The sequence below is a fragment of the Hippopotamus amphibius genome, chromosome 10 (genome assembly GCF_030028045.1).
Source record: "Hippopotamus amphibius kiboko isolate mHipAmp2 chromosome 10, mHipAmp2.hap2, whole genome shotgun sequence".
In the NCBI taxonomy this organism is placed as follows: domain Eukaryota; kingdom Metazoa; phylum Chordata; class Mammalia; order Artiodactyla; family Hippopotamidae; genus Hippopotamus; species Hippopotamus amphibius.
The window spans coordinates 6,548,338-6,571,573 of record NC_080195.1 but is presented as its reverse complement, the minus strand read 5'-3'; the positions used below and the strand labels follow the sequence as shown (position 1 = coordinate 6,571,573).

The window sequence follows — 23,236 nt, the reverse complement described above, 5'->3', positions numbered from 1 at the left end:
TGGGATTGTGATCATATTGTGAAAGAAACTGCATCCCATAGGAAGCAGTTTAGAACCAATCCTGTAAGCACATAAATATTTAAAAACAGAAGCATGACCACCAGTTATTCTACTCAGTTATCAGATGGGTCACAAGTAATTTGTTAATTATAATGATTATACCACTCATGTTTGTAAATTACATGCTTTCTAAAAGTCAATCAAAATTTTCATTATCATAACATCATACTCAGGAACTAACTTTCTAATATTCTTTCTTGAGTGTGAGGGTAGGATGTACAATCACAATTGGTGAGTGGTGGAATTTCAATAATCCTTTAACAATCACAGGAAAGTATCATTAATTATAAAACATGTATTATGGCAGGAAAATTATGTATATATACACAGAAAGAAAGAGAAGAATCATTGGTATACACAATGGGAGGTTAAGTTTGAAATCAGATGAAAAATTCTAGGAACACATGAGGAAAGGATGAAGAGATGGAATAAATACAAAAAAAGTTAACCCACATGAAAATAATGGCAAAAGGTCTATATCTGTATACAGCAAGTTCTAGAAAAATAGGAGAAAATACAACAGCTTGCATAAGTTATTTGAAGACATGTGACCCATAATTTCACAGTTATATCACACACACACGTAAACAAACATGAACTCAGACTGAAAGATCCCAAAGGTGCCAAAGGAGTGATAAATACATCACTCTGGACATATTATAGTAAAACCTAATAACATCAAAGACAAAGGAAGCATTCTAAAAGTTCCCAATGAGAAATGGGAGATCATCAAACCAGGAAAAGTGTCATATCAACATTCCTGAGGAGGCAGTAGGGGGCAGTGCTTGATCTCCTAGATGCTGGAGCCAGAGTACTTGGAAACCAGGGCTTGGTGAACACTAGCTCTAGCTCTAAACTCAAACCAGAAATTTAACTTCTCCATAGCTCAGTTTCCTCATTTATATAATAAAGCTCATAATAATTTCTATGTCATAAGATTGTTGGAAGATTCTAAATACATTAGAATATGTGAAACCCATACAAATACAGCCAGGCACATTAGTAGGCATTTTACGGCTACAAATGATTATTGTTCTCAGATTTCTTGGTAGCGATAGCTGATGGAGGAATACCCCAGAACAGCATTTTCAAGGTGTTTAAGAAAAGATGGACCATGTTAGAATTTTATATGCATTTGAATAATCATTTAAATACAAGGGTGAAAAAACAGAAAAAAATATATAATACATATAAGAAAGAAATCACGATAAGTAGACAAAACTAATAACTTACAAATATATATGAATTTGTAACTATTATTCATGCTCTATTCAAAATTTATTGAGGGGTTATTAAATGCCAAGTATTATTTTAAGTTCTTTGTATATATATAAACTAACATACTATTCATATAAGCCCCATGAGGAAGAAAGAGGTTCACCAAGGGTCCCTTGAGGTAGATCTGATAGTCAAGAGTTACCTCCACAGCAAGCCTTCTTTGTAAGATCTGTAAATGGGAGACATGTCTTAAATACAAACCATCTGTTTCTTGTTCCCTTTCTGAGTCTTTCCTCCATGAAGCTTGTGTATAGACGTTATCTCTGAGAAATGGTCCTTGGGTGTGGTTTCAGTGGAGTCAGAAACCTTTCTTTCTAAGCAGTTTTTAATTTTGATTACCTGTCCTGTTGTGTTCTCTTCCACATAAAAAGCCAATTTGCAGTTGAGTCCAATTATGGATAAAACCAAAATACTTCCTAAGAAAGGACTGCCACTAGCTGGTTGGCCCTCACAGGGAAATGTGTGCAAAACACAGAGCTTTGTTGTTTTGTTTGTTTGTTTGTTCTTGGGTGGAAGCTGGTCGTGTCCTGCAATCACCATCTTGACACAAAGCTCTGTAGTGGAAGCTCATTTCATCCAAAGACCATCTGTCGCTAAAAAATTCTTAAGAATCCCTAATTTTAAATGTCCTAAAAGGATGTCAATTCTGTTGTCAGTGGGTTAAACCCTGTGTCTTTTTTAACTGAGACACTTGAATCTAGGTTTTCACTTTCTCGAGTTTAGCCTTTTTTTTTTCCAATGGTGTCTTTTCCAGATGACAAAGTCTCTATTTCTTAGTGCATGTAGAGGCCACTTGGGAAAATATGAAGAAAGTGCAACTCTTACCTGTTGGTGATAAGACTGGTTATACTGCAGGAATCCCTTACAATGTTTTGCCATATCTTCAAGGTAGAGCCCCAAACAGAGGAGGAATACACAACCTTAAAGGAAGACCTGTGATGTGTTTTTATGACGAGAGTCAATGAGTGCACATTTGAGCTTAAAAATACCACTGACTTTCTCTGCTTTTCATGAGGATTGGAAGGGATAGGGACAATCTGATTTCTGAGTAAATGGCAAGGATTTGCAAAGTTCTCCAGTAACTATCCAGTACAATGAGTGCCTCTATTAGTGGAAAAATAGGTTGGAATTCTCCAGGCTGGAAACACAGTCAAGTAACTTTTTTTGCTACCATCAGAACCACACATTTCCAGCAAACAAAAGTTTTGTTCCACCTTGAAAATTAGCACATATTGGGCAGGACATTCAAACCCCATACAAGGTGTAATTGTAGAACCCATCTGAAAGTGTTCAAAGGTATCCTTAGACTTGATTCTTATCCATGCCCTGTCTTTACAGTTTTCCCAGGGTTAGTCTGGTCCAGGTGAGACACGCAACCAGCCTCAGCAACCTTAATGCAATTCTCTCAACAGCACCTGATAAAGTACAGTGATCAATTTGTCCTCCTTGGGGTGGGTAATTTGGTTTAAAACATTTGCAACATTCCAACTGAAGGCTTCTGGTGACACCAAGCAGTCGCTCTGAAGGTGACAGAGATTACCCTCATGTGATGTTTCTCAATAACTCTTTTCATCCTCCAAAACAGGCTGTGTCACAAAGAATACTCTTCAGTAAGAGCTTTTGGGATTTGAAGGATAAATGGGAAATTAAGTGCTTGATACTAAATTGGAGTAGCTTCCATCATTGATTTCTCTTCTTTTTCCCCTTTTTTTCTTTCTTTTTTTTTTTTTTTTTTTTTTTTTTTTTTGCTCATCGAGGGTTTGTAAATCTTGCAACAGGACTGTTTTCCATTGTAGCTTTCGCTTGTATATTAAATCCCCTATTTCTGACTTAAGACCATTCAGAGAAAGTGGGGAAAGAGCTGTGGTCACATCGGGTCCAAGATCTGCACCTGAATGTTCTCTAAATGTGTTGAAGGGCCTATCCTGAAAGTCTCCAATGTAGTCATCTTTTTGTTTGTTTGTGTGTGTGTGTGTTTGTTTTGAAGCGTGTGCTCCAAAGATGTTGTATAATATTTATAGTTTTTCTAAATTCCTCTGGTTTTATTATGGAATTTGGGGTCTCAAGTCATACTCAGGGTATTCCCAGTACCTTTTCCATTCAATTCTACTGCACATGTGATTCCTAATAACATATAAATGGACTGATGTAGATCTGGGAGCCCGGAATTACATATTCCTAGAACTATCACAAATGGCTAAGTTTCTGTCGACCCTGCCAGACTCTGGAAAGTCCTTGAAAATCACTTTCAGGTCAGACTATGAATAGAGCTTAAATTCCATCATAAGCAGCTTGTTCCGATCTGGTTAACTTTCAGAGCCAATTCAGCTTTTAGAGTTTCTGGCTGGCCAGAAGGAAAGGGAAGCTAGTCAGAAAGAGTGCTGAGGCAAGGGATAAAACAGGGCCACAGGATGGAAGAAGAGGGGTAGTAAGATGAAAGTTTTTATAATAGATTCAAGTTATGATTTGGGTAGATCTAAAAGACAGACAGTCTTTCACATTTTTCATTTGTCTCTTCCACAGAATAGTTACAGAGGCAACTGTGGAATGTGCATTTCTATTGCAAACTTCCTTTAAACAATAAATTTAAAAAAAAAATACAGATCACTGAATTTTTGGAAATCTACTCCATGTCCATTCTAAGGCACTTCTCAAAGGAACCATTTTGTTCTCATGAAAGGTTTCCCCAAATGGTAACTGAAATTCTATACAATTGTTGGTGAAATTATGGCATTTAGAAAGACTCACATGTATTTGAGTGTACATATATGTACAGGGCAGGAACCTGGCCTGAAGGAGACAGGAACTTGGATTTAGTCTGAGACAAGCCTATGGCAGTCTGGCAACGGTCAGTCCAATCAGGTCAGTTCACCTGATGTCCTGGGCTCTCCAACCTAATGGCTGGGCAACCTCCAAAGGCAAACCTGACAAATATTAAGCTCTTGGAAGGTTTGGACACGAACTTCCTGCTATCAACTACCAATAGAAAATTATGAAGAGTAGTGACAAAAAGCAACATTGTAGTAACAAATAGCTTTCTACCAGGGATACACTGTTTTCAACTGTGATCAAAGAATCAAAGCATTCCTGAAAAGGATGCTTAGGGGACACAATACACTTAGCATTCGGTAGCCTGAGGAAGAGAAATTGGAACTGAGATCCGGATTGAGACTTACCCCATCACTGCAGGCCTGTTTCTGAATTGAAGGTCTTGGGCTTCAGCAGCAAGGGAAGTATCAATAGGTTCTTGGTAGGATGTCCAGGTTGTTGAACTCCCCGAAGTATCGCCAGCAAACCTTTAAATAAACAAAAGTTACATTTAGTAGAACTTATTGCAGTAAGGAAGAATACAGTCTTTACAGAGTCTAAGCAGTGTCTCAAGAGAGTTAAGTCAAAAGTAGAATAACTGTAGGACACTGGGGTCTGGACTCAAGTAGGTTAAAGTGGGTCTGCAAAAGTGGAGAACTGAGTAGAACTTGGCAAATTCCATGACACAGTAGTTTAGGATTGCCTGACACAGGGGAGTGAGGGTCTTGATAAACAAAATAATACGGATAAGCAGGCTGTTTGCCAGAGTGAGATTACCATCCTCAATATATAGATTTGTGGGCATTTCCTGAAGCAAACAGTGGACTTAATTATTAGCTTACAATCTTATCTTTCCCAGACTAGAGCTTCCTAGGAGGAACAACTAAGTCATTTTGACATAAGTTTCCATCATTTTATCTAAGTCATGATCACAGATGGCCTCAACTCTCAAAGACTAAGATTTTAATATTAAAGTAGATTTCAAATAAAATCATCAGAAGTTACAAAAATGGACATTATACACTAGTAAAAGGAAAATTAGATCCAAAAGGTATAGTCACCATGAACATCTCAGACTAGCAATATAGCATCAAATTATATAAAGAAATATCTGAAAGAACTACAGTTAGAAACAGAAAATACAGTCAATAATTTTAACTGGAGAGATTAACAAGTCACTTCCAAACAAGACTTGAATACTATAATTAATAAGCTCAAACTTAACACCCAACAAAAAGAGAGCAAGTAGAGAATTAGTTCCAGTAATCAACCATGTACAAAGTCACAAAGAAGGCCTCAGTGCATTTCTAAACATCATTTATAGTACAACTAATTAAAATTAATAACAAAAATTCCTCAAGTTGTAAACTAAAAAAAAAAAAAGAAGAAATGAAATAACTTTAACTTTTCAGGTAAAAAAAAAAGTCATAAGGAAATTAAAAGAAATTTACAACAGCTCAACAAAGAAAGCACAACAGGCCAAAACTGGCAAATATACACATAAAGCAGAATTTAGATTGGAATGTTTTTTAAATATGTTCATCAGAAAATAGAAAGACAAAAAATCTAAGCATTCAACTAAAGAAGTTTGAAAGAGAGCAATAACATAAAATTAAAGAAGCAAGAAGGAAGGATAACTGAAATTAGAAATAAATGAGCTAAAGAAGATGGTCAGAATGGAAACTGGAGAACACAGAAAGAATATACTATTATCATTATGTGCCTTCAAACAAAACAAAAAGAGGCGTCACTCTGGCTGGGGTCTGGGGAGGACAGGAGGAGCTCTGCTCCCTAACTCCCCTCCTCAATTTCTTCCCACTGAGGGACACTTTTTGAAAAAAAAAAAACAAAAAAACAAAAAACACAGTTTTAGAAGCCCTTTTATAAAACAGGTCCTGCATGAAGCTAGGAATGGACCCACAAACCAGGAAAAAAGGCCCTTTTTATGCTTCAAAGTGTGCTGGTGGTAGAAAGTATTTTCTAGAGCATGAACAAGCAACACCAAAACATACAAACAAACAAAGAAAAAAAACAAATAAGCCCTGTAACAACTAATGCAGGATTGTTTTCTGAGAGTGTTGATTTTTTCCCCACTTCTTGCCAGCATTTCCTTTATTTAAAATAAAAACCATAGTAGGAAGATAACATTTTTTGAGAGGGGGAAAAAAATAATGTCTGTATGTGCTTACTTCTGTATTTCACATAAAACGAATACTATACTTAATATGATACATCCTGATTCTGTTGATTTTGCAGTGCCCCCCCCCCCCCCATGCTAGGCTCCCGGGGCTGGTGGAGATGCCTGAGGTCCTCAACTTGGTGACCTATCAGGGTCCTGATGCTCACCTCTTACCCCGGACCAGTTGGGCAGAATCTCTTATGGAGCACTCAGGCACGTGCGTTTTTGCAATCTCCTTTTGGTATTCCAGGTGCAATCGAAGTTGAGAATCACCGGAATAGGGAATGGTTAAAAGGAAGCTCCAGCATCTACTTAAATCCCACCCAGGTCCGTCCTTCCCTCTTCCCTCCTCAGGGCTTTATCGGTATCTGAAAACCAATATGGCAAATTAATCAAACAGGAGAATAGCAGGAAGAGGGCGGGAGAACTACTACTCCAACAGCATCAGCATCTCTAGACACCTCAGCAAGCTATGATGATGGATTGACTCTGAGAGGATAGCATCTAAGAAAAACACATTTCACATCTTGGGCACAGTAAACCAACTTCACAAATGTAGGGTAACGTGAACGTGACTAAACAGCAGTGCACGTGAAACATTTTTGAGGAAATTAGTTGATTTTCAGTGTAGCGTGAGTCAACACTGATTTGGCTGCCAGAAAGTAAACTCCATCCGAGGCGGCATCAACAAATGTATGATGTCTGGACAAGGAAGACCCATTCTGCAGGCTTGTTGGAACAGTTGGAAGTACTGAGTCACGTTCTGAGGCGTATACTATCTGAATAACATGGAAAATTCGATTATGGTGTATGACGGAACTTGGAACTGCCTTTAAAGGGGCGGCGGGGCCGGGATTTAGCTGGGAAGAAACCTAGTGTAGGGACAACATGACAGCTATTTTCAAAGCATTTGAAGAACTCACAGAAGGAAGTCAGATTAGATTTATGGTGTAAAGTCCAGAAGTCAAAGCAATGGATAGTTGGAAGGAAGCACTTTTCAGCGATGTTGACCATGCAGAGAAGCGGGCTCCCGGTCCTCGGTGCTATTTAAGGCTTCAAGTCAGTCAGGGGTGAGGAGAGTTTCAGAACCGGTAGAGCATTGACTCAGATAAGAAAGTCTCTTCTCTACCTAAGATTTTGTAATCAGTGTATTGAAAAGTCGCTCAGGAGTAAAGTGAGACTTTTCAGGTTCCGGGCGCTGTGGAAACCCCTGAGCTGGGCCGTCTGCACCCAGGCCACCCTGCCCCAAGCAACCGGCCCCTGGGTGACTTTCCAACCAGGAGGTGCTGTCACTTTCCGCAGATGTCACGTCCGACAATGTGCTTCACACGTGTCTCTTCATCACTCCCTGTTTCTCATTTAAACCCAGCATCTCCCAGAAGTTTCTCCGCGAGGAGCCTGGCCCTCCTTCCCCAGGCGCCCCACGTCTGGGCTCCCGAAGGGCTCCGGAGCCTTCCCCCCACCGCCTGCCCTCATTCCGCTTCCCCGAGTCGCCCGACGAGGGCAAAGAGGGGGCCCTGCTGGCTCCCAGGTCCCGGCGGGGTCTCCGCCCGGGCTGACTTTCTCTCGCACCTTCTGGAATCCGGGGCTCCCGCCACCCCCTCGAGCGGGGCGCCGAGGCCCAGGCGGCCGGATTCGGACCCGAGCCGGGGCTGCCGAGGGCAAAGGGCGAGCCCGGGCCGGACCTCCCCGGGGACACCTCCTGGCTCCCGCGCCCACCGTGCCCGGCGCCGCGGAGCCGGAGCGCAGCCCGCGCGGCCCCGCGACCCGCCCGCGCCCGGGGGCGGGATGGGGGATGGGGGATGGGGGCCGAGGGGGAGGGGCGCCGGCGGCGCGGCCCGGGGCGCGGGGCGCCGCTCGCGCGGCGGTGCGAGGGGAGGGCGGCCGGGCTCGGCACGCTCCCTCCCTCGGCCGCTTTCTCTCACATAAGCGCAGGCAGAGGGCGCGTCAGCCATGCGCTGCCCCTGCGCCCGCCGCCGCCGCGCAGCCCCGCGCCCCGCGCTCCCCGGCCTCGCCGCCCGGCGCCCCGCCGCCGCTCCCGCCGCCCCGGCCGCCCGGCGCGCCCCGCCGCGGGGAGGAGAGCGGAGGGGAGGGCGGGCGCACGGGGCCCCGGGGCCGCCGCAGGGCCCGCGCCGCGCGGGGCGTCTGCGCGCTGCCCCCCTCGCTCCCCGAGGCGCGCGCCGAGCCGCCGAGCGGGGCGCCGTCCTCCCGCGCCCTCGCCTCACCTCGCGGGCCGCGGCCGCGGGCGCTCGGATGTCCGGTTTCCTGTGAGGCCCGGCCCCGACCCCGCCGCCTCGCGGGCGCCGGCCGGGAGAGCGGCTCGCAGCCTCGCGCGCGCCGAGCCCGGACCCGCTGCCGCCGCCCCGGCTCCGCGGGGTCCCCGGGCGGCCCTCGGGGACAGGGCCGAGCCGCGAGGCAGCCTCGCCGGGGCGCCCGGCCCCGCGCGCCCGCGGCGCGTCCACCATGCGCTTGCTGGGCTGCTTCTCTCTGGCGTGTTCCCTGCTCGCCGCCGCGCTGCTCCCGGGTCCGCGCCGGGCGCCCGCCGCCGCCGCCTTCGAGTCGGGACTCGGCTTCTCGGACGCGGAGCCGGACGCGGGCGAGGCCAAGGTGGGTGCGCGCTCGCGCGCGGCGGGGGCCGCGGGGGACCCAGAACCTGTGCGGAGGGTGGCTTCGCGTTTCACCTGGTGTGCCTCGGCCCCGGAGTGACGGAGCTGAGGGTGCGCTTTCTGGGAGCAAAGTTCTCTTCTCCTTTCTCCGTGGAAAACTGTTACTAAATGGGAACGTTGTGGGAGAGAAGGGCCCGAAGGTGGCTGGTGACAGTGCGGCCGCTGGAGAGCGGTCCCCGCCGGTGCGCCGAGCGCGGCTGGGAGCCGGCGCGGGGCGAGCCCGAGTGCCCCCCGTCGGGAGGGCTCTTTTCTTCCCTGGCAGGTTGGTGGGACTCCAGCAGCTCCCGGGGCTCGGATGGCCAGTCATCCGAGGCTGGGTTTGTTTTTGCGGAGTGTTCCTCTTATGTGGCATTTAGGAACCGGGCAGAGGGCATCAGAGTTCAGAGTCACTTGGAGAAGTTGGTCAGACTTGAGATGCAACAGGATCTCGGATCGCCCTCCGGCTTTGCTTTTCAACTTAGTAAACGCTGCATTTCTGAAATTTGGTCGTCAAATACTGAAAAGTAAGGTGGATTTTCTTGTCTGTTTTTTAAAAAGAGATATATAACTCTTTGCCTAAAAATGTTGCCAAGAGATTTTTGAGACATTCTGATTTTCAAATGTCCTGTCTTTTTTGTCCCTGCTTCTTACTTGATCTTCTAAAAGAGTATATATCTACCTTAAAAGTTCAGAACTGACATTAAGGGTGGAGAGTATGCTTAGAAGAGTTCTTGAATTCCTGAAAAAGTTTTATATTCCACAGAAGATGGGAAGTCTCCATCACACACTCGCAGTACCCCTGGCTGGAGCTAGACTACACCATTTTATTTCGTCCTTTGGCAAGTGAAGTGCCAGGGATTTGTAACTGACAACCTTGAGTTGACTTTATTGATTAGCATGTATTGAATGTGTACAAATTAAATTGCCTTCCCAGTTTTATTTTGAAATACACTTTAAGATTGAGAAGACTGATTTTTTAAAAAATCAAAAATACCTTTGTATTTAAATTTCGGGAAAAAAATAAAAACTAGGGAGTAAAAACACACATTACTGTGCAGAGTGCTTTATGTGAATTGTAAAATAATTTTCAACACAAATATTTACATTGGTATAATTACTGCCATGAGAAAGTCTTCCTATCCTCAAATGCCACCAAAAAAAAAATGTAACCTTAAACCCACTAACACTTCCTGTAATTTAAATGCCTTGGATTTCATGATATCGATTCACTTTCTGTTTCCGCAGAATCAAACTATTTATTAATAGTATGACTTAGAAAGGCAACTCCTCTCTGTTGCCTATGATAACTCACTTTGGTTTACGGCAAGAAAGTGTGAAATAGGAGATAAAATGGGAAGCCCGTCCAGATAAGCCAAGAGCCTGTGTGAGAGCCACTCACTGCTGAGGGGATTCAGAATGGATGGGCCCGCGTGTGCGCATGCGCTTGTGTTTACGTCTGCGTGTGGTTGGATAAAAGTTAATTTATTTCTAATTTTCAAAATTGTCTTCATTGGTGATGTTAATCAGATTTTCCCTTGACCATGAAAATCTTTGTACATTTTTGTTGGCTTTTCATATTTGACCGTCTTTTATGTATTCTGTATGGTAAATAGGAGTCCGTATCCTGTCTGCAGTATGATCTCTTTTTCCACATGCTGCCACATCGTTTTAAGGCTCTGAGTTCCACAGACCACAAGGCAGTGTATTATTCCTAAACTGAAGTGTTCCCCAGTGGTTGAGTAGAAGTTTGAGGGCATGTGTCATTAATGCCTTCAGCAAAAATGCTGAGTCCTTGCCTTGAAAATGCCGAGACACGTGGTCCGAAGACTCCATGTCTCTCCCTAGTGGAGAAAATTAGTGCCTCATTTGGATGTAAGCCCTGGACAGGAACCAATTGTTAATTTTCTGTGCTTTATGTAAGCCCCAAGAAGAGATTTCAGAAGGTTCATAGAACACTCTAGATATACATAATCCCCCATAAATGCAGATTTTTGGTAACTTACACTTCAGAAGTATTTTTTAGTATTTACATGAATAGAAGACAGCTCACAAGCTGTGAACCAAGGTTAGCCATCCCATTCTTCACCCCATCCCCAAAGCCATACAAAAATTGGAGGTAAAATCACAAATGGAAACAAGATCTCCTTGTGCCTAGACCTATATTTGCTGTTATTCGGTTCCTTTTTCTGATTATTCGTGGTTGTATGACTTAGTAAAAACTTCTGAAGTGTTTTTCCCAAGGATGTTAGTGCAGACAGGTCAACATTAGAGAAGTAAGGCAAGCAAAGTATTGCCTAATTATGTACTTTAAATTAATTAGACATGATTTGGGGAAAAGAGAAAATATTTAAAATTATCATCAAACTAAAGAAAACTGAAAAACCTAGAAAAAGCACTCGATTATTAACTACAATCATTTGCCAGCATGAGATGAGATAGAGTTCACTGTGGTTGGAGTTGAATTAGGTTTTAAGAGAAAGGTTGGTTTTTAATTAACAAAAGGAAGGATTACTTCATTACTTCATATCATGAAATATACTTTTATTCCAAAAGGTGGTTTGGACTGGGAGTTTAAATACCTAGATACTTATATATTTTAGAGTAATAAATACAAGGAGAGCATATCTTACATTGTAAATGCCTTTGTTAATAAAGATTGAACTCAACAAAAGAGAGCTTAAAGATTTTACAATCTTGTGTCAATTAAGTAATCTAGAAGATCAAATATTATCACATAGAAAATTATAACTTATCTTTCTGTAGTACATAAGTAACTTTAAATACCCTACATTTACAGTTTAAATGCAAAAAAAAATTGATTAACTTAATAGTATCACTGGTTGCTTTAATGAAAATAGCTATTTTTAATTAACATAGTAAAAGTACATATGGTTTTTGGTGACTATCACAAAAAAAACTTTGTAATGATGGCAACTGTTTTGTAACATGCCATATTTTCTTTCTCCATCGTTTATAATTCTGCATACTTTTGTATTTGTTTCATTTTTTATTTACTGTTTCAAATTAATCAATGGCAATGTTTCTCAAAATACCATCTTTGTGCTTACTGCGTCTGAACTCCCTACAGGCCTTTAATTTTTTTTTTTTCCCCTTACCTGAGAACAACCAGTCTCTGGACTTGGGTCTAGGAACATACACATTTTTAACTAGCATCCAAAGTCATCCTCGTGCACAGTGACAGTTTTACACTCACTATCTATGGTGTGTAACAATGACTAATTTCATTGGTTTTCTCACATTCGTTATATACTTGCTGAGTTTGCAGGGTAATCTGTTAGGCATGGGGCATCTTAAAAGACATAAGCCATTTTTCCTCTCTTCAAGGATCTTGCAACTCAGGTAGGAAAAATAAAGGTTGAAGCACAAAAATACTGTGAGTTATCTGAGGAAGAGTACCAAAGCATTGCCTGTGTCCTCAAGTTTGGGCAAGAGAGTCATCCCTGTGGCCTAGTTTGTCTGGGTGCCTTGACATAGGCTGAACTTGAGCTGTAACTTGGATAGGAATTTCCAGCAGTGACTACATCAAACACAGGCATCCCTTTCGAGTCTTGGATGGAGTGAGAAGGTGAGACGGCACTGTAGCTGAGGGGTTACATATAGAGTAACAGTGAAGATTAATAAGAATAAGTTTTCAAGGTGGATAGGGATCACAGTCTATCTGGTCTGAAACAGCTTATGGGATTTGAATGCTGTGAGTCTTGCTGTGAGTCTTGGAGGGTCACTCATGATTGAAGCACCTGAAACACAAAAGTAGTAAGAAGGCTATTGACATCATTTATGGGATGGATAAGAGGTCAGAAGGACTTTTGCTGGGGCCTGATCTAGTTGAGAGGCAACAGTGAATAGTCTAGAAGGGAAGTGACCAATAGAACAGAGTGGGGGCAGTGGGGACAGAAGAAAGAGATGTTACAGAAGAAGAACCCATAGATCTGGTGACTGATTAATATGAAAGGTAAGGGCATGGGAGAAATTAATGTTGGTCCTACTTGTAGGACTGGAGCGCTTCAGAGAAGAGATTGGTTTTCATTGATGGATGCTGGAAGCTGAAGGCATTATTCCATAAGTCACTGAAGATTTTACTAGACTTCAGAGTCTCAGGAGAAGTAAAATAAGCTTTACAAATTTACAGATTTACATCCCATTCAAGGAAAAAAACTGTCTAGCATCTATAGGACTTAAGCTGTGTAATACCCTTTAAAGAATGATTTGAGTTCTTGACAAGTATTATTACAATTCCTAAATGAAAATTAAAGTGTGCATATCCTATTACCCTGCATTCGAAATGAGAAGGTAAATTTTATTCGAGTAAAATAGGCCATAAATGTGGCTGTGATTTTTAATCATTTACTTGCAGCCTGCTCTGTGCTTCTTATTGATTCATGATCTTTCTCTGATGTAATTCAAATACCCATACTTTTTCACAGTAACCAATTATCAACCTTTAGAAAGGAAGTTCAATATTAGAGATGTGAAATGTTTGTGAAAGTGGAAACCTTTGACCCCTCTTCCTCTCCACCTTACTCTGCATCACTTTATGTCAGAGGCTCTGAATTTGACTCCCTCAGAGGAGGACAAACACTGGTGTAACTCAAGGACTGGATTCTTGCCCCCTTTTCCTGGGTATCTGATTCTTTAGTGGCAAATCTACGGTTGTTATGTTTACAGCGTCCCTTACAATATATGACTAACTGTTTGCTCCACCTCCTGCCTTAGCCTGAAGGATGCTGGAGGTATATGGCTTTGGACATAATAAGCTTGATTCATCTTTCATTTTGGTTTCTACTTCTCTGCATTCTTGCTTCTGAATTGTGAGCACCGGATGGCAGCTGTTTATTCACAAGACAGTTAATAATCATCAGAATTGCTTTATAGGAAGCAATTTTTCTTGTCCTCCTAAGTTGATGTGAGAAGGGTGGAGGGTAGTGGATGGGGGAGATTTCTTTCTGGCCTCCTAGGCCTGGGGCTCTTGAGAGGGAGGCCTTGACCTCCTTGTTGTCAGCATGGGCGCAGCCTGGAGTCCTGGTTTTCTGGTTCTCACTGGGATGTCTTAGGACACAGCAGGTGTGAGAGGAATGAGGGTGTGCTGTGCCCCAGCACTGCTACCATCGTAGGCAACCATAGGGGTCTTCATGGGTTCAGATCACCCTCTGGATACCATACATACCTACAATGAGAGTAGGTGTTTAGATAATACATAATTAGCTTATATCCGCAATGTCCTGAGTTCATTTCATTTAACATTCATCTGCCTGAGATGGATGTGATTATATTTCAGTAAGCATGATGAATCTAAGACTCAAATGACTTAACCAGGAGCACGAATAGAGCTTTTTCCTTTTTGAAAAACTTTTGCAGCATATATTTTAGAAAAATGTGGCAATGGGTTTGAGCCTTCAAGGCTTGCTAAAGACCCATCCTCCATAATCCCTTCCTCCTATAAGTGGTAGCAGTGTGCAAGGAGGCAGAGAGAAGTATTGCTCTACAGGGAAGGCCCCCTTATTACTTTTATTTAGGCCCCCGTTCCCCACAGTGGAACAATCTGAAAGAAACGTGGACCTTCTTCCAGGGCTCACCACATGGTACCCTCTGATTAAAGATGTAAAAATGTATGGTAGCTGGCCTAATCCATAGTGCTGTGGTAAGAATGGCTGCAGAACTAGAGCCCTAACAAGGATCCCCCACCATAATTAAACAGTTTTCCTAAGTTGCACTAATATAACTTCAGTGAAACATTGTGATCTTACTATGTCAAATGGCCTCTCAGGGATAATTGGATTTGGAAAGAACAGACTTTAGTTGCAGAGGCGTGATACCTCCTCCAACTTCCAAACATTACATAGTTACCCCTTTCACCTGTTACATTATTCCCAGTGGAGAAGCACTCTCTAAATACTACACAGGCCTATCTTTTTTTTTTGCAAAACACACATTCATCACTTCAGAGTTGTACAACTTGTGAATCAAGGTGTCTTTGATTTTTCACGTTAGAAATATTAATGTAGCAGAGAACTTTAAACAATAAGAGATAATAGTTCATTTGATTTATAATGTAACTAAAATTTACTGTAGATATTTTAGGTGTGTCAATATTGTTTCTTCTGAAATTTACTCATGCAAATTACTTAGGTGCTTCCTATCCTCAATTGATTGACTTTTTCCCCAGAGTCTGTAGTTTAACTGTTGGAGAGAAGAAATCGTGTTTATTTCATTTGCTTTACTGGGCATGCATCACAGAACCAAGCAGGCAAAATACCTTTTGCTGGTGGATTCTTCCCCTTTCCTGGTACTGATAGCACCTGAGTAGTTTTCAGATGTTAGAAGGGATCCCCGATGATTCCTTTTACACAATTCTGAAACCTCAAAGCTCATTTTCATAAATTATTTGGTGCTAGAACCTTGATCTGATCTGACATAAAGCTATTTATAGTCTTTGTTTATCCTCAAGTTTGAATATATCTAAGCTTCATTGAAGAAATAATAATGCATTCATTTATGAGATGCTGCCTGCCATAGACCTTGCTGGGGGTGGTAGGAGAATTAAAATGTGTGTGTACTGGATTTCTTGAAAATTCTGGGATCTGAAGTTCATGCAATCCCCAGGGCTTATGGTAAGGGATTGGATTGGAGAGCTGTTCTTTTCCAAAGAGCTTCCTTCCTCAGTCACCTGTTGCCTCAGTGACAGCCTGGAAGAGGAATTGAAGGACTCAAGAAGGAGGCCCTGTGGACACCCCTACCTCCATTTTACCCATTAGAACCAGGTTTATGTACTTTTCACTCCAAATTCTCATATTTAAGTCTACTTCAATTTAGGGTGCATTTTAGTTAATTCTCACTAGTGGCAGCTTCAGTTCTAAGCAGGAAATTACAATGCAGTGAGTGCTGCAAAAAAATGTAGAGTGAGTGATTCCTGTCTATAATAGGAATCAAGAAACTTACTCATTAAACATACCAGAAATGAGTTAAACTATAAGTGCAGACAGTATAAGGGATATTGTAAGAGTCTCCTGCTTTACCAGAAGTCGTTGGCTAGGTTTCTGGGGGATGCATGGGTAGTCATGGGAAATGTGGGGTGATGTTGAGTCAGCTGTGGAAAATGTGTAGCTGCTGGTTACGGAAAGGAGGGAAGGATATTTTGGATATTGAAGTGGGAGAGCGGAGTGCAGAGGCTAGGAATGCCAGTGCAGTCCGGGGGTGTTTGGGCAACTGGGAGCAGACCCCTTTGGCTGGAGAGTCCAGGGCTTCAAGGGAGACAGCTGGGAATATGGTAGAAAGTGTGAGAAACTGAAGAGCAGGACCCACATTTGAGAGTGGGTTGAAAGCAACAGGAGCCACTGAAGCTTCTTCAAGGAAATGCTGAACGTGGTGTTTTTAGGAACTTAATCTGGCATCACTGTGCAGAAGCGTCTAGAAAAGTGGACGAGAAAGCTGATCAGCAGCTTCCCAGAAGCCATTTTCAGCTGCAAGCTTCCTTGAAGTGTCTGGTAGTGGCCGCTCTCCTCACTTCGTTGGCCACCCGTACGTGTCATTTGAAGTCCTCTCTGTGCTCCAGATTTCTGATGATGCTAGTGATGACCACTTGACTTACATGAGCACCCATCACCGTCCTAGGCAGAAACGTTTATAAAGCACGCTAATAACAGTCGTCTTTGCTCCTGTGGCTCACATTCCAAACAGAGCAGGCACTGTAAACAGTGGTCATGCTTAGATACACACACACACACACACACACACACACCCTACCTCTTAATGCTTCTTCAAGCTGCCACCAATGGCTTATGTGTTCTTTCTTGCCGAGCTAAATATGTTTAGACAATCTATTGAAAGAGTATTTAAAAATTGTAATATATGAGATTAGATTTTCCAGTGTTTATACACTTATTCCTAAATCAGCTGGCAATTAGAAGAAAGAAAGAAACAGAGAGAAAGAGAACCCTAAATTGTCCTAGCAATTCCTTCATTTCAGATCTGCTTACAAATATTCCTGTTAATGGTAAGACCAGAAAAGGGGCAAAAATGAACTATGAAGTAAATAACACAATTACTTTGTAGTTGCTGTTATGTATTTTTTTTTAATGTGGTAGAAAATTTGCTCAAACTCAGAAAACAACTATTTTAAAATGGATGTAATAAAAGAGGAAATATTCAGATGCAAAGCTTTGTGTAAATAACATTTCAGAGTTTAAAAGTCAGACTTCTCAACAAGGTCAGCTTCAACATCATCCTGATTTGGACAGATTGGGAGGAGATGAATATTTGAGAGTAAATCAGAAAGATGTGGTCTGCCATTTCTAACTTGTAAAGATTTTAATGAGTCATTTATTTTGTAATTTATTTCACCTGAAAACTTGGTCCCCAATGTACCATTTTCTCCACCTTTTATTCAGTAGTAATGCATGCATTATAACTGGTGAAGGCTGGAAACAAATATATATTTCATATATTGATATATGTGTGGAATCTCCCTTAAAACTATGGTATATAGTAGGCATTCTGTACCCTTTTTTTTTGTTACATAGATAGGTTTCATCATCAGAAAAATACCATAGACATAAATACTATGTCCTAGGCATATTAAGTAACAGTGATATTCTTCAGAATGATTCTTCAGCCCCTTCCCACCTAATTTATTATATATATATATTTAATTATAAGCTTACCATCATCAATTGTCCTGATTTCTACAGTGTGGGAACAGGATGTAATATTGATGTTTGATTTTGAGACAGTTGGGGGAAATCCAAAGTGTTTGATCATTCAGTATAGGAAGGCTGTGTATTGCAAATCTGCTTATAATACGCTTCTGCCTCTCTTGTGTGCCCAGGTTTGTGTCTGTCCCTGAGGGTGACAGCTCTGGCCTTAGACCACCAAATCAAGAAATAGAGCAAGACGGTCACGCCCTAAACTCCATACCTAAGTCACCTGGTAAAAAGGACTTTGGTACACAGGGCATTATAATGCCGTATAATTGCACATGAACTCGTCCTGAATACTTTCAAAGCTTAAATACTTTCAAGTTTAAATCTTTATTAAAGAAACAGACTATTGTTGCGACTTTAATGTGGAAACATCTTAAGTCTTTATTTTATTAACTGGCACAGGAGAGACATAAATATGTATTCTACACTACAGTGAAATCATCCCAGAATAGCTAAAAGATGAAAAATATACTTTCACCAAATAAAATGTGATGAAGATGTAATGGTAGAAGGTTATATGCAAATTTGTGTAAATTTATTCAGAAAGTGTGATTGCCCTGACTCTTTGGGGTGTTTTTCCAGAATGGCAACCAATAAAGTGTCCGGTCTTGCTGTCACTGAGATGAATCTTGGAGCAAATACTTTCCTTCTGCTAGGACAAGACTGGGTTCCCTGAGTTCCCTGATTTGCTCACAAGAGTTGATTGTGTTTGGTGGTTCTATCTGCCAGTTTGCCAGGCAGTCAGGAAACACTGTGAATGTCTTGGTGCTGAACACTTGGATGGTGATGAGGGCACCACTGGAAGTGTGTGAGAGCAGACGGGAAGAGGACATTCAGAGTAAGTGGCGAATGCAGCTCCCAGCTCTGCAAGAGCTAAGAACATGTCTTTACTCAATAACATCTTGGAAGTGTTCGCTTCCTTAGGATTCCAATACAGATGTTAGTCAAAGTATTTTAGGAACTTTTGACCAGATACTGTATTTCTAAACAGAGGAAGTTTTGCTGACTGAATCTGGAAGGAAGGATTGAACACTACATAGATACTCAGCCAATATGTAAATGCATAAAGAATTAGATAATACATTATCTATAAAAGTCTGTACATATCCAGGTATGTTGTCCATACAAACCTACATGCAGATACTAGTATGATCTATTTTTTAAGTGATTTTCTTATTTTTATTTCAGGATTAGAACTGTGTGTAATTATATAAAATGAAGCTTTATATTTAAATGCTGATATATTTCTCCAATTATAGTATTCAATTTTCAATTTTAATGTAATTTTCTTCACAGTAATTTTTTAATTTATTTTTCTAATAAAAGTGTTATACTTACTTTGTGGGGGTCAGAAACAGTATTAAAATAACATTGCTTATTTAGTATTCTTTTATATGAAGAGGAAATGTTCATAAAATTAATATTTTTGCTTCAAACTTGCTTAAATACTTGAAATGGGTGAAAAATTTCTGAAAAAAAAAACAGACTTTGATGTTGTGGTTGTTTGGGAAGAGTCTCGAATATGTGAGTAGGTGCCGCTTGGAGAGAGGCGATGCTTACTCCTTCCCACTGGGAGGATGGGAAGCAGACTGCTTGTCACCACCTGAGCCAGCTGGTGTTCAGAGGTTTAATGCCCTTTTTGGAAATGCAAAAAATAATTACCTTACTTAAAAAGAAGTGTTCGTGATGGCCCTATAGCCTTTCATCAAGAAAATAGTACATTTTTTAATTTGCATTTCTCAAATAATTAGTGATGTTGAGCATCTTTTCATGTGCCTCTTGGCCATTTGTATATCTTCTTTGGAGAAATGTCTACTTAGGTCTTCTGCCCATTTTTTATTGCTTTTTTTAAATTGTTTTTTGATATTGAGCTGCAATGGAATATTACTCAGCCATAAAAAGGAACGAAGTTGGGTCATTTGTAAAGACATGGATGGATCTAGAGACTGTGATACAGAGTGAAGTAAGTCAGAAAGAGAGAAACAAGTATCACATATTAACATATATATGTGGAATCTAGAAAAATGGTACAGATGAACTGGTTTGCAAGGCAGAAATAGAGACACAGACGTAGAGAACAAATGTATGGACACCAAGGGGGGAAAGGGGGAGTGAGATGAATTGGGAGATTGGGATTGACTCATATACACTAATATGTATAAAATAGATAACTAATGAGAACCTGCTGTATAGCACAGGGAACTCCACTTCACTGTACCGTAGAAACTAACACAACGTTGTAAAAAAACTATACCCCAATTAAAAAAAGAAAATAGTATATTTTTCCTTTTCCTTGTTTATGCTTAAATGGGGTCTTTTCTTCCCCCCAATATCAAACCACCCCCCAAGTCCAAACAAAGAACGGATATGTTTGGCAAATTAATTAGACTGAAATCTTAAAGAAAAAGGTCTCAATTTTCTTTTAATTGGAGTGACCACACAGCTGCTGTGAATTCTATGATTAAATTCCTATAATCTATCAAAGAAGTTGTTATTTCCTCTCAAAGCTCCTTCGAAATAGTTAATGTCAAATACCAGATGTGAAGCTGTTTTTAAAGGACTATGGGTTTACTTTACTATAATAGCATTGCCCACATGGAATATTTTTCATTCCTTCCTTTTTGTTTGTTTCTGTTGTGTGTATTTAGTTACTTTATCCTTTTGAAAGTCTTCTTCCAAGTTTATGTTTTATGTGCAACATTTATTTAGATTCATGTTTGCTTATGGGTCATGATGTTTGTGACTTCCCTAAAAAACAAATTCTTTTGTCCTAGAGCCAAAATTTTAGTTTTGGGATGATAGTGATTCATTGTTTGTCCTCTTTGAATCCGAGGTCTTTTAATTTTGATGTCCATCCATTCCAAATTAGAATTTTAGCAAGGCCAAAATTATTCATGAGTCATAACCATTACACTTATAAAGTTGGGTAATTCGAAGCTGTTTTAGATACACAGCTTAAGCAAATAATGATGTGATAAATTTTAGTGCAAATGATTTCCCCCCCCCAAACATTAGTAGCAGTGAGGCCTGCTCTGTTGGAGACCTATTCTGTTTTACTTTCGAAAAACACACCCTTGTGTCACAGCTACGTGAGCGTAGCCTACGGTCAGGCTCCCTGTAATTCACATTTGAGGATTCAACCCAACCAGTTAGTTGGATACAGGAGGGCTGACTGTTCTATGCTACTGATAAAATAAGGGACTTGAGCATCCATGGAGTTTGGTATTTGTGGTACCAATCCCCTTGGATACCAAGGAATGATTGTATGTAGTTATATTACTGTCGTATAGGATACCATGGTGCATGATTTAGTGAATTAAAGTTGAAAATGTTTAAAATTGGTGTCGCCTTTTCGTGTCATGCTTACTGGATAGTGCAGCCTCTTCTGCAATCTCAAACTGGGGATCGAGTCACACTAAGGATCTTCAAGCTTCCTCTAGCAGAAAACACCTGAGATTCAGATTTTGCCTTCATGTGCCAGGTTTTTAAATTAACGTTGTCCTTAATGTTGATTTTCACTTTATGACGCCTCTGCAGTGTGTCTCCAGTGGTAAGAGGGAGGAGATTTTTTTCACGTATTAGCTCTGCTCCTCATAGGGCTGGACTTCCCTGTAGGGCTGGACGTGGGTTTCCTCCTCCCAGGACTGACTTAGACGAATGTAAATTTGACTTTCTGCTCAAAAGTGGAATGGTAACCCTAGTGGTAACTAAGAGATGTGCTAACATTAAATCTGTGATATTCAGATGAACTATATGCTATTCCATGTGCACTGTGTGTCACATGTAAGTATTATATACTTGCTTAGTGAATGAGTTATAAATGAGTTTTAATAGATAGCCCTGTAGAATGTCAGCCAGCCAAGTGCCATTAGTGTAAACGTTAAGAGTTCCAGTTAAATATACGTATGTTTAAAACCACTTAATTTTTAATAAACTATCACCAAGACATCATAAATATGGATTTCAGTATGTGTTACTATGGGTTTCATTGGGACTTAATGGTACATAAATCTCTGAAGCTGCATGATTTTACCAGTTCATTGGAACATTGCAATCTACCCATATTTAGGTTCAGTCTTTTTCAGAGTAGTTTCTATTTTGCTAAGCCTAAACCATTATCACTTTCGTTCATTAAATCCATTTAAAAAAATATCTGGGTGCTTTGCTCCCCACTAACATGAACTGGTCTGTCCTATATGCAGTAGCTCTAGCGCTGTGGTCTCCCTTGAAGGTTAAAATGACTCCTGATTTAGAAATCAATATTTCACTCCAAGGCAAAGTATCCTACTTGATGACATGCCCCAGAGTGCTGACAGATTTGGCAACACTATTAAAAACCAAAATATCAGACACATGTTACATACTGTCTGTATAAATTACACATTCTTTTCTTTCCCTTTATTCCATATTTTTACTCATACATAATATTTTGCAGATAAATATTTTTAAACACATTATAAACAACTATTACTTATTACAAAATACATATGCCCACTACTGCCAGGAGTTACTCATTGTTTATACCACCTTGTGGTACAATATATAAATGTCATGCTACAAAGAATGTTAACATTTATAGTGAGATTAGATTTTTTTTAATTGAAATTTGAACTTAAATTCTTTTGGAAAATCAGATTCCACAGTCTCTGTTGTCATTTCACCTCAATACATCTTCCCACTATTTTGATGCATGGATGATGTTTTCATATTATGGTGGCTTCAATTTTAGTGTAATATTAGCTAGTTTATGGCTTGATAAACTTAGTACCCATACTGCATCCATAGATATAGAATACATTTATGATAAAATGCATATATAAAAAAGCATTTAGTTTGAAGAACCAGAATTTTCTCCAGACGCTCGTCAGTTCTTTTGTTTGCTTTTTGTTTTTCGTTTTTGGTGGTAAGGAAGGAAGTCAGTCTTCGGCAACATGTAAAATTTAGAATAGTTTTGTCCAACCGATTCATTTCATTGCTACAATTTGTAACCAGAAAGTTGTAGGGGATCTATCTGGAGTTTATGAGGGGAAAGAATGTTTGAAGAGGAGGCACTCTCAGGAAACTGAGAAGGTAAGTTCTGTGGATGTAGAGCAAAGGGTGTTTGGGATCACAGCACATGTTTTGCAGCAGGGAGTTGAAGCATGGTTCAAATACATCTGGGTTATGTTTAGTTGTGGAAACTTGCCTTCTATTCAATGAGACTGGTAATTAAGAGATTAGCATAGTTCATAATAGCCCTTATAAGTCTTCAGTTGTTCAACAAAATAACTTGCTCTCAAGGCCAGATGATTTAATCAAAGTTATTTAATTAGGTAATTCCTACTTAATAAACGTCTGATTATACTAGATGTCATGCGAAGCACTAAATAACGTGGGATCGCGGGGCTCTTACTGTTGGAGAAAGAATACGTTCTTTCTTTTATTTAGGGCATCTCAAGGAATGGTTTTCCCTTCAGTAGCATTCTTTTGTAGAAGAGGGTCTTATTATTTGCTTTTTTCCCCTAAATATGTTTTTCTTTACTTTTGGCATTGTCTTTCTTGCTTCCAAT

At 40.7% G+C, this 23,236-nt stretch overlaps 1 protein-coding gene across 2 annotated transcripts in view; it reads left to right on the top strand.

The window, feature by feature from the left end:
• Positions 1–8,646: 8,646 nt before the first annotated feature.
• The window catches only part of VEGFC (vascular endothelial growth factor C), a 93,629-nt gene continuing 79,039 nt past the window's right edge, over positions 8,647–23,236 (top strand). The window contains exon 1 of one of the 2 annotated variants that reach the window (XM_057697080.1): positions 8,647–8,932. In XM_057697080.1, the coding sequence (XP_057553063.1) occupies positions 8,789–8,932 (144 nt within the window). In that variant the 5' untranslated portion in view covers positions 8,647–8,788. Of the gene's footprint in view, positions 8,933–9,379; positions 9,495–23,236 lie in introns of those variants that run through there. The other variant, XM_057697081.1, reaches the window with a different exon arrangement.